The 15,409-nt window shown below is 39.9% G+C and overlaps 1 protein-coding gene across 4 annotated transcripts in view; it reads left to right on the plus strand.

The window, feature by feature from the left end:
* The first annotated feature begins 266 nt into the window (after window positions 1-266).
* Window positions 267-15,409, plus strand: part of VSNL1 (visinin like 1) — a 114,945-nt gene continuing 99,802 nt past the window's right edge. The window contains exons 1-2 of one of the 4 annotated variants that reach the window (XM_009183725.2): window positions 2,303-2,723; window positions 7,830-7,850. Coding sequence is in view for 1 of the 4 variants with exons in the window: in XM_009183724.3 (XP_009181988.2) it covers window positions 1,006-1,216 (211 nt within the window). In the remaining 3 variants the exon portion in view is untranslated. Of the gene's footprint in view, window positions 1,217-2,302; window positions 2,724-3,465; window positions 3,485-7,829; window positions 7,851-15,409 lie in introns of those variants that run through there. The other 3 variants (XM_009183724.3, XM_003908302.3, XM_009183726.3) reach the window with 3 other exon arrangements.

The following is a 15,409-nucleotide window of genomic DNA, read 5'->3' on the forward strand; positions in this document are numbered from 1 at the left end:
CTTAGGGACCCTCCCACATTCCTCCCTTCAAGTACATTCTCCCATCCTAAAGAGGGGATTTGCCTTCTGTAATTTAAACGATAATTCCCTTAGGAGTCTTAGAATTGGCTTTCTTACTGTGACTTCGTATATACAACTGGACTAAAAGGCAAGCCAAAAAAATTAAACCACAACAAAATATTAGAAGCTGAAAAAGAAAAAGCTACATAATAGCTGGATATTAAACATTACAATATCGCATTTAGGACGCAAACAGCGCTGCAGTGCAAATGGAACTTTAAAAAATCTGCCCGCCCACTTACACAAAGCTGCTTTACAAAAGCGCAAGCATCGATGTCAATCGTACCCTACAACAGAGCATGGTTTAAAGTATCAGTGTACATTTTTTCCTAAACACAAGTTGCAAGTAAGTTATCTAAAATCGAACGCCGCCACGAAAGAGACCTCCAGGGTGCAATAAATAGGTACATCTCGTTAAAGCGGAGAAATGGCATCATGACCCTTTGGGTTGATGCAGACAGATTACAGTGCGGAGGCTGTTCTCGAGAGAGAAACCAGAGAACCCAGCGTAAAATGCTGTAGTAGGGGAAATCGACCAAAGACGAGATTTTGAAAGCCTTGAAGGTCGTTTTTCTAGCTAAAAAGAAGTGACTTATTCAGAACGGACTCCCCCCGCCGGTCCCAGGAAACAGGAGCAGTCCAGCGCGCCCGGGAGTCCCGCAGCGCAGTGCGCACTGCGGCTCCAGAGCCAAGGGCTGGAGCCCGCCAGATTCTAAACCTCCTCGGCTGCCGCAGCGCGCCGGGGCCGCGCGCCCTGGTCCGCGCGACTCCGCGCTCCGGGTTTCCGCGGTCACCAGCACCGGCGGAAGAGCCCTGCAGTGAGGGAAGAGCCGCGGGCGGTGTCCCGGGAGTCCCGAGAGCGCGTCCCTTCTCTGCGCAACCTCCCCTAGGCGTCCCGCCCGGGAAGCCAGTTCCTGGGTTCTGGGCTGGCCACGTTGGCAGTGAATGAGGCTTAGGCGTCACTGCCTGAGGCCTTCACTTAGCATGTCGGTAGCCACAGACTTGTCTGGCGGAGTTTCTCCTGGTGCCCACTTAAGTAGTCTCAAGTTTGTTCAAAGCTGGACTCCTCGACTTGGAACCGGGAGCAGCTGGAGATTTGTCAATTTAGAGCTCATTTGCCACGGGAGACGATCTTGGTGTCCCCCAGCACCGAAGGGTAGGTCAACTCTATAGTTTTCCTGAACGTGATAAGATGTGTGAAGACGCTGTGCAAATTGTACAGCGCTCTGCTTTAAGGAGAACGTCGAACTTCATCGCGCCACCAAAACTTCCCTCCCTTGAAAATAAAACTCCCACCTGAATGTAAAGCCCAGGAGGGGGGTTTTGTTAACCGCACTTATTCCCAAAGTATGAAAGAGTTTCTAATAGTTTTGTAAAGTCTTCAGTGAATAATTGTTGAATGAGTGCAGGTTCAACATACACACTTGAGGAAACTGGTCTGGTTGGGAACATCTGGGAATTCTCCTTGCTTTTCTGGTAGGGAAGCGACCGACCAAACATTTATTGGGCACTACTCCTTGCCAAGCCTTCTAGGCTTTGGGGCAGGCCAATGGGGAGCCGGGGGAGGACTGGCAAACCTGTTAGTTGTTCAAGGACACAAACGGGGCTTTATACCATGGCCTAATCAGAGCCCTTAAACGTGGATTCGCAAAATGGTTCATTCCCGCCCTTTCACCCACCCCCTCCCACCCCAGATGCAAAGCATATTTTAAAAACACTTAAGTGCATACAGAATGCGCTTGCCTCAGGGTACACAGGGCAAGAAGCCTCGGATCCCATCTCCTTTTAACACACATTTTTCCAACGCCGTTCTGGACGGAGACTGTCCGGGGCACTGGGTGCTGGAGGAACCGGCTCCCAATACTCCTGCAGAAGACCCTCGGATGAAATGGCCCATGACAAAATGACCACCATAACCGTTCCTTCAGTAAGCCAGGTAGACGAGCTCGCAGCTTGCTGGGAAGTCTTCCTTCGGAGATCTCTGCAGTTTTCTCCTTCACCTTACAGCCTGACAAAGGGTGGGCCGGGGGCCGGCTAGGACAGAGAGCAGCGGGAAAAGCGGCTCCACGTGTTCCATCTCTGCCCTCGGCCTTCAGCCACCAGGTTCGGTAACCGCGGGGCGTGGCGAGCCCAACCCGCACGCCCTCGCGCCAGTCCAGGTGCAGGTTGCTCGGATAGTCGGACTCCCTTTTCCTATCTACTTTCCTTTTGAGTTTCTGCTAAAATCTGGAGACGTGGAATCCACCCGCGGAAACTCCGAGCCCCTCCGACTGAGCATGCGCCATCGCCAGGCGGCTTTTGGTCACAGGCTCCCGAGTTCTCCTAGCTGGGGCTGCGGAGCTGAGGGAGGAGGGAAGAGAGGAAAGGGGAGGGGGTGCCTGGAGAGGCGGAGGCTCGCGCGCCTGCGCATCCAGCTCCAGGGACCCTAGATTTTCTATGGGATTCCCAATCTGCAGCAGAGATTTACCCGAGCGTGTTGCGGCAGCGGCTGGGCTTGCTAGGCGCTATCCAAGAGGGATTTAAGCAGCCCAGAGCTCCGGAGAAAAAGAGAGCGAGAGAGAACCACACACGCTTAAGCGTTTACCCGAATTAAATATATATTTTTAAAAAGAACTGTTGAGTTTTATCATTTTCGTTAAGTGACCGTGCGCAGCGCTATAACTGTAAGTGGAAAATACAATCTTCGTTGCATTTCTGCATGTGTAATGCAACCAACTGTCAGAGAGATGCTTTGGCTATTGTCACATACTTTGCTTTGCATAGATGCGTCTAAATGCATGGTGACAATTGCCTTGCTTAATGCTGGCGATCTGAATGTGCTGTTAGTCCATGGGGGATCTTTTGGAATATTGTGGGTGGGGGAAGGGGGAGTGTTTATATGCGGCGTGTTTGGGGGATTGTCTTAGACTAGATTTAAGACAGGTGAAACTGAGATGCTTTCTTAGTTTGTCTTAGACAGATTTAAGTAGCTAATTGACCGATTGTGAAGTTTTCCGGTTGCTGATAAAACTATTGAGCGGGTGCAGTCGAGTAGCAACCTGTCATCCGTGGGATTGGTGCACCATTTTTCTCACCGTGGAAGGGCAGCAAAGGTGTTTGCTAAGTAAAACTGAGTGGATGAGATTGGTATGGAAATCATGGTTGATCTCTGAGCGGGATGTTAGTGTTTAAGATCCACGGAGTCAGGAGCTAAATGAGCACATTTCTCTCAGTATTCAGAAATGAGTAGATAATTTTTTCGTTTTTGATTTTTCGTCACAATGGTGAATGGGCAGAAAAGGGAAAGATGCTCTACCGCACTGTCGATTTTGAACGGAGTCACAGATTCGGTCGCTGAATGGGGACTGTCAGACCCAAACTAGTTACCTGCCTTTGCATTCCGCGTTCGCCATCCGGAATCTGGGGTTAAAAAATGTAAATCAAGGTGTGTTACATTCGGTAGTATTTCTTTAAAGGATAAAAGGTCGTTTTGTGTTTTAAGTTAAAATGGGTTGTTCCTTGCCCAGAAACTGGAAGAAGGAAGGGTCTTTGCAAGGTCAAACCCCGAGTGGAAATCAGAATGCTGAATACCCTCAGGGGTACGAGAACGTGTATGGGGAAGGAGCGAGGAGAGGCTGATGCTCCCTGTGTGGTGGAAATGATGAGTGCTTAGCATTGCCTGATCAGTGCCCTGTGAGATGCCAGAGTGAGAATCCATTTTTCTAGAGTTGCCCTCCTGTCCATATTTTGGAAACTAAAATAAAATAGAATTGTTGGTGGGTGTGGAAAACACTAAGTACATACTATTTGTGTATCACTTTCCACTTGAAGGCAAGAGAAGCTGGGGAGTTTTATTTCTATGTATTAATATCTATTTTAATTTCTAAAGGAATTTCAGGTTGAGACAAATTTAAAATGAAACTCTTGTGAAAACACATTTTACCCCCACTATCATTTAAACTGCCTACGTGTGTTTGTGTGTGTGGGGGGGTGGGGAGTAGGGGGTGATCCTGCATCATTGAAGAACTTACTCATGAATGCACTCTCATTAAGCCTTGGGTGTTTAATAACCCCAGAAAATGCTGCACTGAAGCAGGTTGGCAGAATGGGAGGCAGAAAGATGAGAAAAAAGCATGACTAGTGCGTGCTGGATTTCCACGAAATAAGCAAATCCAATTTTGGGGATGAAATGAAATAAATTTTCCTTCAAATCAGGTATGGGGGCCATCAAATACGGCTCTTTGGCCTTTGATCAGTCCAACCATTTGGAACCCCTCAAAGGAATTTATAATTTATTTAAATGCATGAAATTTGTAACCGAAAATTCGAGAAGAACCTCTCATTGGAAATCCAAAGTATAAATCATACTGCCTTGTCTATTCCCTCTTTCCTTACTCCAGGGCAGAAGGACTAATCATTTGTCACAGTTGAGCCATATTCCTTGTCATCACTGAGCGTTGGCATCAGTTCAATGAATGGTGCAGGTGTTGGCACTGCATTGATAAAGAGGGATGGTAGAAGAAAAAGGGGGGAATTGGGTATCAAAACTAATAAATCCTTGGTCTTGGAGTTCCTGGCTCGTAGGTTGACAGAGAGGATCAAGTTAGGTAGAGACCCTGTAAGGTATCTAGTCCAAACCCCTTGCTTTGTAGATGAGGAAACTGAGGCCCAGAACCATGGATCTAGAGAAAAGTCAATTAAGTTCTAGTCTATGGAATAAACAATTAAAAAGTAATGTTGAGTGTAAATGTTTCCTTCTCTCCTTCATTTTCAGCAGTCTCAGTGACATTGCTGCAGACTTCAAATAACTAACTGTCTGCTCTCCAGCACATCTTTTGAGATTGTCTCTAGGGGTCCCTTTTTATACCACTTCATTTCTCTTCCTTGCCTCTCTTTGTCTTTGTAAGGTCTCTTTCTCTCTCTTTTTTATTGCCCCCTCACCTCTACTATCCCCACCTCATTAGATGTTTAGTCTGGCTTTTCTGGCCTCCTCTGCCTCTCAGTCAATTTCTTTCGAATCCTTGGCGTTTGGGGGAAGCACTAGCGTATCAGAATATGCAGTTTCTGTTTGAGAACTGCCCAGGGCCCATTTCCATCCTTTCCCTGCTCTGTTCCCCAAAATTCTTCAGGGAATCCAGCCTTCAAAGACACTGCAGTTACAGTGCCACTTTTCTCCCTATCTATCCTCCTCCAAAACCACTGCAGCTGCAGAGATTAGGACTTCGTGGAGTGAGGAAACTGCAGGGTAAACCCAGAGTGGACTTTGCCAACTCTCCTCTGGCTCCTAGGAGGCAGAACCCAAATTAGAGATGCCTGTCTCCAGCCTTCCTGGAAATCCTCCAGATAAAGCCACCTGCAGAGAAGGGAAAGGGAAGGGACAGAAAGACCGAAGGAAGAAGGCTTGACTGGTTTAACCTGAAGTTGTGCTGTAGAGGAGAGTAGAGCAACGTTTTCATCCTTTAAAGCTTTTAAAGTATTTGCATAGCTTTTCCTCAGGCAGATCTTTTGTTTTATTCTTGCGCAGTTTCTGCTCTCATCTTGCTGGATGAGGACTGCAAAGCAGACAAGATGACCTGCCTCACTGGCCTTCCCAACTTCCTCCTGTTTTTTCTCCTTTTTTTCCTCTTTTGCTTTCTCCATTTCCTCCTTCTTTTCTCCCTTTCTTCCATAAAAATTCCCTGAGTGCCTATACAATAACATTCTACGCCTCCTAAAGATAGTCTAGGCCTTCCTGTTTTCTTCTCCAGAAATGTAATCTCCCAGGCACTCAGAAAGATACTCACAACTACCACAAATGCGGAAATACTAAGGATTCTTACCTGAAAAAAGCTGAGGCATTAGGAAAGGAGGAGCTTGAAAACTGGAATGCAAAACCAGAGGAAGGCCCAGTTGGAGTTTCTTTCTCATTTCAAAGATTAGGTAACTACTCTTGGAAGTTGTTGAAGCTTTTAAGAAGCAAGGTGGTGAGTTTCTCAACACCTTTACCAATTAACAATTTAATTTAACCCCTCCTCTGTCGGTAAATCTTTACTGAATTGGGATGAGCTCTGTCTTGGATAGAGTCTGTTTCTGACAAATGCTCTTGGGTTAGTTAGATGTTACCTGATCTTGCTGATATACCCATTCATACACCCTTGCAGAATACCCAGTCCAAGGTATTCTGAACACCAGATAGCCTTCCCAGAGATGTGGAGATTTGTAGTTGCTAAGTGCCCTGCTTTTGTTTACTACACTGTGAATCACCTCCCCATTACATGTGAGTCACATGTGATAGGATTACAGCATCAGGAATATCGTCCTGGGCAAGCTATAGATTTTCTGTTTGGGTTGCATGTAGTTATGAATTCCAAACGTTGTGGAGAAGCTCCCTAGGGAGTTTCACAGAATAACAGTTCAGCATCAGTATAAAACATGTGGTTTCCTAATTGACAACAGCAATATATTTTCACTGTTCTCAAGGTCTTTTTCTTTGTTTTGAGTGATTTCTATGCTCCTAAAATTAGTGATTATTTAGGAAAATAGGAAGGCTGTCTTCACAGAAATGTTCACATTTAATTAATCTAAGGTTGAAATTGACAATGTCCATCTTCATTATGTATAGCGAATATAAACATATTAATTTTCCTAAAGTATCAAATGGTACAGAGATATATTAAAGAATGATTGATATTTTTGCTGTCCCAATGGTTAATTCATATGATTAATAGAATATGTGAGCTGGACAAGATCCATATAAGTCACCTAATCCATCCCTCCAATCTATTTTTAAAAATAGTATCTTCAGGAAGTTTTTTTTATCTTAAAGGTGCCCCTACAATATGAATTCACTGCCTAGAAGAGCAATGATTTTAATGACCTTTTAAAATATTTCCACAATATCAGTACAATGTCTTTTATAGTGGAAACTCAATATTTGTCAATTAAATATTTGTTCTAATAAGAATCAGTTGCATGTACCTTGTTAATTATATCAACAAATTAAATTTCTACTAAAACCATGTGCACAATTAACATTTCTTTAAATATCTTCGTTAATAATGAGAAAAAACTATATTAAAAATTATTTTATACCTGGGTGACAAAGTGAGACACTATCTCAAAAAAATTATTTAATGATTTATTTTTTGTAAAGATATTAAAGCATTATATTAATACCTCTAAGAATGCTTTTAAATCTATTTACATGTGTATTCTCCTTTTTGTCTCTTAATAAGTAAAAAGATAAAGTATTTTTACCTATTTACAAGAATAAGAATATTGATAAGTAAAAGAGTGAATATAAATCTAGACTGTGGTAGCTATGTCCTCCACTTAGATCATGCTCCCTTGAACTATGGAATTATTTTAACATGTTCACACTGTGAGGGGACCACAGCATTGCATTTCTCATTTACAGTTTGTTTCTAAAGATAACTTATGCTCTCTAAAATGAATCAAAATAGTTTGTGTTGCTCCCAGCTTAAATCATTGAGAACTTTTACTAATGGAAGGGTCTTGGAGATGCTTTAGAAACTATTTAATGAATGAAACAGAAATGGAATAGTAAATTACTGAGGAATCTTCAAAGAGGTTTGACACTTTAATAATAAGGTGCCTGTGAATACATTCAAGAGCTGTTCTATACCCCTATCAGCTAACTTAAAGCATGCAGATCGGGTGATTTTCACAATTCTTACACTTTCTCTGAATTTCTCCACCTCTTTACTTATTTACTGCAGTCCTAACACAGATGACCTGCTGTGTAACCATCAATTGTTTATTCTTTTTTTTTAATGCATGGTAATTCCCAGGATTTGTTGGATTATTTCCAGGTGAGCATTCTATTTCCTTTTGTTCTAAATTACAATTAAGACTTGGAATACTCTCATTCACTAAGTGGTCTTCAAGCTCAGTGTACCTAATACAATAATTACTGAACTTTTTGTAGAAAGTAGATCTCTTTTACTTAAAGTAGATTTTATTTTTATGAGGCATTGCTCATAAAAGGCAAAGTGTTAACAAATCAGTTAAATTTATCTGCAATTATCATCGATCCATAGAGAGAATCCTATTCATTGTTGCCCATATAGTACTTTTCTGAGAATAGAAATCTCTCACTTTTTAAGTACATTTTTTTCCTCGTTTTTTTGGATCTTGTTTATTATTTCTTAGGCTCTGAAAGACTATGAACTTTTGAGGAGCTTTATGTAAATAGTTTTTGGGGTTTTTTTGGCAAATCATTAACATGTTAAATGTACTTTGAAACCTGGGTGAATTTTTTCTAATGTAAATCAACAGATCCTAATATTTCTGTTATCTTATATTTTAGGATCTTTTTGCAATTCAAGAATTCTTGAAATTATAAACCCTGGTGCTACAGGAGACTAGTGTTTTATATTTTTCATTGGTTTTAGTAATTTGTGATTAGTGTGTTTATTTCTGATTTCTTGAAGTCTAATTTTAAATTTTGAGTAAAATGTCCTGTTGGAGACCCATTAAGCATTATTAATGAAGTTGAAATCTTATTAATATAATATTTTGCTTTTAATGTATCAAGTAGTGCTGCACAAGGCTCACGTTCAATTAGCAAGTTCTGTTTGCTGAAATTCTTGGCATTTGATGTTATGAGTTAATGGAAGACTATCAATTTTGTTAATTCCAGAAGTTCAAGAGTTTCTGTAACTTTATTTAAAGTGCTTGATGTTTTTTGCTTTCTTGTTTATATGAAAAATTTTATGAAAAATGAAAGGAAATTGTGAAGTAAACTTAAATCCTGTGTATAAAATTGTTATTCTTTTAAATGATTATAAAGGTATTGATTCTTCAGAGTGAGATGAAAACCACTAAACTGTTGGTCTCTCCTCATTTTTAGTTTGTGAATGGGAAAACTTCTAACCGTGATTTCAGTTGGCTCAGAGAAAATTATGAGCGGAAGTACAAAGTTCTCAAGCTAGGTATATTAATACTTAGACAAAAATTCCCAGGGCCATAGTTTATTAGTTCTGTGACCTTGAATAAATTGTTTAAACTCTCAGCCTCAGTTTCTAATAGTAATTCACAGGATTCTTGAACAGAAAATAGAAGATTATATATGTAAAGAATATAATGGCTTATTATTGAAAATGTATAATAAATAATATTTATCCTTATCATTAGCATCACTTTAATCAGAAATCAATAGCTCATAAGACACTTTGGTCACTGAGTTGAAGCAATCTCCATTCATTGCAGAACTTCTAAATAAGGAATCAAATTGTGAACAGTTTACAGTGCTTACCCTACCTTATAAAACTTAGCTTTATTGAGTAAGTGTGCCAAGCTCTGTGTAGTCACTGTAGAACAAAATTAAGTAGGATACAATCCCAGCCTTCAAGAATTTATGCCTAATGGAGAAGACCGATAAATGCAATTTTAAGTCAAGTGAAATGAAAAGGTGGTATGAATGCACAGAATTATTTCAGAATGAAATAAATGCCTCCACTAAGACTTCAAATTTTGTTTCCCTTATTCCTTCTTTAAATGCGTCCCCTTTCCATTATGCCTTTACTTTATCATCATCACCCTACTATATAATGCCAGCATATAATTGTCACCTGAATATGGAACTGAAAGGAAATTTTTAAGTTTATTTCCTTATTGGATATATTTTAAGATTATCTATGAATTATTATTCAGTGTAGCTAAATAACATGTTTCCCTTCTCCCCCAACATGCACCCACAGTTGATCACTGAACTTCAATAAAAAACATTTCAGGAGCCCTGCTTTTTTGGTTAAATATTATACTGTGATACTTCTATCTTTTAATACTTTCCCAAAACAGGATTTCTATCTGATACTCTCCCCACACCTCCTCTATTTTTCCAACCCATTTCATGACTAATCATTCGATGTGTGTCTGTGGGAAGAGTCTTCTATGAGCTACTCTTTCATTCTTTTCTCCCAGGCTTTTACAATAAAGGAAAAGGTAACTTCCAACTGCTCTTTCCTACGGAACCAAAAAAAATGTTTTTAGCCCCTCTGCACATTTCCCCCACCCCCCATCCCCACACACATCAAATCCAAAATGGCCTTACTGTTCTTAACTCCTCAAAGAGCCTTTTCAATTTCCTTCAGGATTTCCCTCCTTCTTCCTCTATTTCCTGCCCAATTTCCTAGGAAATTTCAGGTGTATTTCTAATCTGTAGATAAAAAAGGGCATCTTTTTCTCTTTTTGAAGTCTACAAAACTTGCACCTAAATTCTGAGATTTCTTTGTATAATAGGACAACTCCTGGATGATTCATAGAATTGAGTAGGGTTATTGTTCTAATTAATCTTTTGAGTTTATTTTCTCACTGGTGAAAATAGGGATAATGCAGTTATCTTACATGAATGTTGAAGGCCTTATATAGTAATGTGTATATAGTACCTGAAAGAACTTGGAACATAAATAATTCCTTCTCCCCTTGCATACCCCAATCTTTTCTCCTGCCTACATCTTATCTTTTTTGACCACCTTCTCAGTCTACATTTCACCGTTTCTCCTAGGTTAGTGTTCTAGATGTCCTGCTGCATTTTTTTCCAAGTGTATTTATCCTAATTGGCTCATAGTTAAATAATAGCTAACATACACTTATCCCAGGTAGCATGGTGAGTGCAGTCCTAGAAAGGGTGTGCTAACTGAATCAATGCCCTACCTTAGGCCTGCGTTCCTGCATCTGTTTAGAAAACCTCTTTCATTTGTTTAAGACATGTCTTCTGCTAAAGTTTTCAGAGCCTCTAGTGACTAACGTTCAGTTGATGAACAGTCCTCCCCAGCTCCAGTGATTCTGTGGTGCTCTTCATAAATAATGTCAGAGGACATCTGACAGTGCTTAATTATCTTCTGATTTTTATCCTCTCTTTTCCTTTACCTTTCCCCCCAAGGTGCCCTATCACCTGTTAAACACTCCAGGAGATGCCTATACCTCAACTCTTATGCAGGATCTGGCGATACCACTTGCGTATCTTTTGTTTATCAAACAATTGCTTCTCAAATAACACCAAATAAATGACAGAAAAGGGGGGCCATACACACAACACATGTTGCAGAACATGTTCAGATCAGGTTTAGCCTATCAGAACCTTCATTTCCTGAGTGTTTGTAGAAGTGTGCACTAACGCAGATTGACCAAGTGCAGAGAATGGTACTCAAGGTAGGGGTGAGGTAGAGATGCACATACATCCAGATAGATGGATACCTACATACATACATGATATATACACAATATGTTCAATGTACTGTAATAGATTGTTTTGTGCAGTTTTAAGCAAAATATTTAAGAGTAATAGCTTTATAACAAATCATTACTTACAAGACAGCATTAAAAAGGAAGCCCTATTGAAATTTTCTCATTCTAGATCAAGTGCATGGTTGAAAGGGAGGATGGTTTAAATTCAGTGGTAAGAATACCTATCAGGGTTTTGGAAATATATCTTTATAGAAGCAAAGAGTTTTTTGAAACGCTTCTCTGGGGGAAAATGCTTACTACATCTCACTCTTAGATATTCCCAGTGCTCATTTTCATGTTAATAATAAGTCTGAGTAGTCCTCTGGTAAAGACCACTGAATCTGTTTAGCTTTGATTAATCATGTATTTCCACACCTGTTTGTACAGGAAACTTATGTGAAAATATACTTATCAACATTTCATTGTCATTCTGAAGAACTCAGTTGGAAAAACTGGTTTAGAAAGACAAAAGCCGAACTAGGTAATAGAAAGTACACAAACTTAGTAGTCATTAGATGTGTGTTTCAGGCATCACCCCCATGCTTTAGGCATCATAGTATGTAGCCATGGAAAACTTACTTAACTTCTCTGAGTTTTAGTTTCCTCATGTGAGAATAAGTATGATATCACCTACCCTTTCTAGTTATGAGTTATTGTGAACATACTCCACAGATTGCATAATATCATGTGACAATAAAGAATTTATTGTTTATATCATTCAACTTTAAAATTTGAGATTTAAAAAAGGTGATTTATAATCAAAGTATTGATCTTCTGCAAATTATTATATTATGGTTATATCTGCTAAAATAAGTCCCCTGTCTTCTCCCCGCCCCTACTGTAGGTCCTGGGATAGAATGATAGATCTATGATAACTAGGTCTTCACAGTTAAATTGAAAAAATGATTTTGAAGTAAAATAATCTAGAAGGAAAAGCCTAAATTGAGACACATCTGTATCGTTTAAATCTGCCTCTGGATTTCTTATGCTGTGGTTGTAGAACCTGAGCCCACAGCCATTTCTCAGTGGTGTGAGCATGTCTTGGCTTCTAAAGAGACCCTTGTGGAAACAAAAGCAACCACAGTCAAGCTCATGTGTTTGTTCTAGCAGGGAAGCTTTGGAAATAAGATTTTCATCCTACTGGGGTTAAGAAAAGCTTATGAGGGTAACTGGGACTTCCCTTCCAGGAATCAGCATGCATATACAGATCCAAACAATGTAAAGACAGTAAGACCAACAGGAGAAACAAAGGAGACCCACATGTGCATGCAAACACAGGTACTCTGTCTTGGATAAGCTCTTGAACTCATGAACAGAGATGAGTTTTCTTCAAGGACTATGGAAATCACTTCACAGGAGCTGCTCTGATGATAAAAATCTGAAACTTCCTTAGATATCCTAACCCAGTCATCCTAAGGGAATGCAACCAAAAGTTACTTCTCAGTCCTCTTAGCACATCTGAACACATAATCGCTGTATACATGCCAGCTCTCACATAAAACTGGAAATTTCTTGAGGGAAGAAATCATGTCTGATACATGTCTAAGTCCCCTTTAGAGAGCTGTATCATTGAGGCCAGCAGAATAGGTGGAGCAGTAAGTCAACTGTGCATTGAAATTGTAAATTGTGAAGTTTGGAACTTCCCAGTCAGGAGTTGTTAAAGAGTCCTCAAACACCCCAGGGTAATGGCAAAGCATTTGGGCATCAGACTCACAGAGTGCCAGGTTACACAGGCACCAGTCAAGTAAGACCTTGTCCATTTCCTATATAGTCCCCTTCTCTGCCCCCTCCCTAGAAGCAGCAGAGCGAATAATAGAAGAGGGAAGCAAGCAGGACAAGAGAACAGATTACCCCCTCTCCCCACTGCTAGATTGAAATCCTAGTTAAGGAAAGACTGAATTGGTATAGTGGAAATTTATATTTAAATTAGACTAAACTTTTTTAATATCTAGAAACAACAACTTTTCTGATAACTAGAAGTGACTGAAAAAATATAAATCAGTCCAAGATATCATCTTGGGATGGAGAAGGGAGGCATGATAGAGCATATTTGCAGCAGTGATGAGAGAATAATATAGCCAATACTTTGATAAAGTGGCTATACAAGGAATAATATAAAATGGTATATGATTCATTCTTAAAACAAGAGGCCTTGGCCAGAATTGCTGGTATGGGTGTTAGAAGAAATCCATGTGAACTGGAAGAGGACAGAGGAAACTGATCTAGATCCAAGTCACCAGTGGCATAGGAGAAACTGGGAGAGCTGACATTCTTCCAAAGAGGTGCTCAGTAGAAGACCATGTACATAAAGGGCTTACCTGTATCACTTGTCTTTGGCTGTTAGCCAAAATTGAATTAATCTGAATATTGAAAGTTATCTCTAGGCTAGGTCTCAAGAGCAAGTAAATGAAAGCAGAGATCATGTATGCCTTATAATAATAATAGCTAGCAATTTTGTGAAAAAAAAAAAAAAAAAAAGAAGAAGAAGGCCAGGCTCGGTGGTTCACTCTTGTAATCCCAGCACTTTGGGAGGCCGAGGCGGGCGGATCACGAGGTCAGGAGATCGAGACCATCCTGGCTAACATGGTGAAACCCCGTCTCTCCTAAAAACTACAAAAAATTAGCCCGGGCATGGTGGCGAGTACCTGTAGTCCCAGCTACTCAGGAGGCTGAGGCAAGAGAATGGCGGGAACACGGGAGGCGGAGCTTGCAGTGAGCCGAGATCGCACCACTGCACTCCAGCCTGGGCGACAGGGTGAGACTCCGTCTCAAAAAAAAACAACAAAAAACAAACAAAAAAAACAGCATGTACAGTGCTCTGTGTTGGATACTTACACACGTTACTTCATTACTTACAGCTTTGCAAGGTAAGTGTCCGCAAGGTAAGCTTCATTTTGTGACTGAGAAGTTGTGTCTCTGAGATGAAAGTAATTTGCCCAAGGTCACATAGACATTAAGTGATAAATGTGTTGTTCAAACCCAAAATCCTCTTGTTCTACCAAACTACAACCAACCTACACACGTCTTTTTATTTTTTAAATTTTTTTATTAGGGAAAGCGTACATATTTGGAGAGAATAATTTAATAAGCCCCCATGTACCCATCACCCAATGTTAATCCGTATTACGGCCACTTTGTTTCATTTCTGTCCCCATCCTTCCTCTCTCTAATGGGTTTATTTGAAAGAATTAAGACATATCTTAGACATATCATCTTGTGTGTAATAGTTTACATATATCCACAATACAATTAACACAGCAAACAAACAAACAAACAAAAAAATCACTTAATATCATCAAATATAAAGCCAGTGTTCAAATCTCCTAAGTATTTTTATAGTTTTTTTGAATCAGGGTGTCAATTAAGTCTGTACATCCCAGTTGTTGAAAAGGTAGCAGCCTCTTTATGTGAGACACGACTGCATCTCACTAGAGAGAAGTATATTGTGGATTAAAGAGATGTGGCTTTAAAGTTGGACCTTATCACTCTGAACAAGTTGTCTAAGTTTTGGAAAATGAAAATCATACTCCTGATATTAATTGTAAGGATAAACATAATGTCTTTGAAAGTGCTTAGAACAGTCTCTTGCATATACAAGATCTTCAGTGAATATTAGTTTCCTATAAAAAGAGGGGGAGGGGGAAATAGAGAAAGAAAGAGCAAGAGGGAGGGAGGAAAGAAAAAGGAAAAATGGAATAGTAGACCAAGAAGGTTGACCTTGTTATTAAGAGGAAACTTCTTGAAGTGCTTTGGCAACTGATCTTTTGAGAGCATTCCCATTTTGTTCCTGGATGGATATTTGACCACAGTTGTGCCAAAGTGGCTAATGACTAATGGCTCTGAATCTTCCCCACTGACATGTTTACAGTTCTGCAGTTTTCCATATGAAAAGGAAGAAAATCTGTAACTTCAAAATTATCTCAAATTCAGAAAAATGACAATATTATAAAATATCTTTAACCTCACACCAATTAAAACTAATAGAAAACATTAAAATATGGCATACATTGTATTAGCAGTGATTGCTGTTATGTTGCAGTGGTAACATAATTTTGAAAAACAGGGGCAGTTAATTTGATTCAGATTTGAATTTGTTTTGTTTTCATATGAACTTGGGCAAGTTACTTCATTCCTCAAAGTC

The sequence above is a fragment of the Papio anubis genome, chromosome 14, assembly GCF_008728515.1.
Source record: "Papio anubis isolate 15944 chromosome 14, Panubis1.0, whole genome shotgun sequence".
NCBI lineage: Eukaryota > Metazoa > Chordata > Mammalia > Primates > Cercopithecidae > Papio > Papio anubis.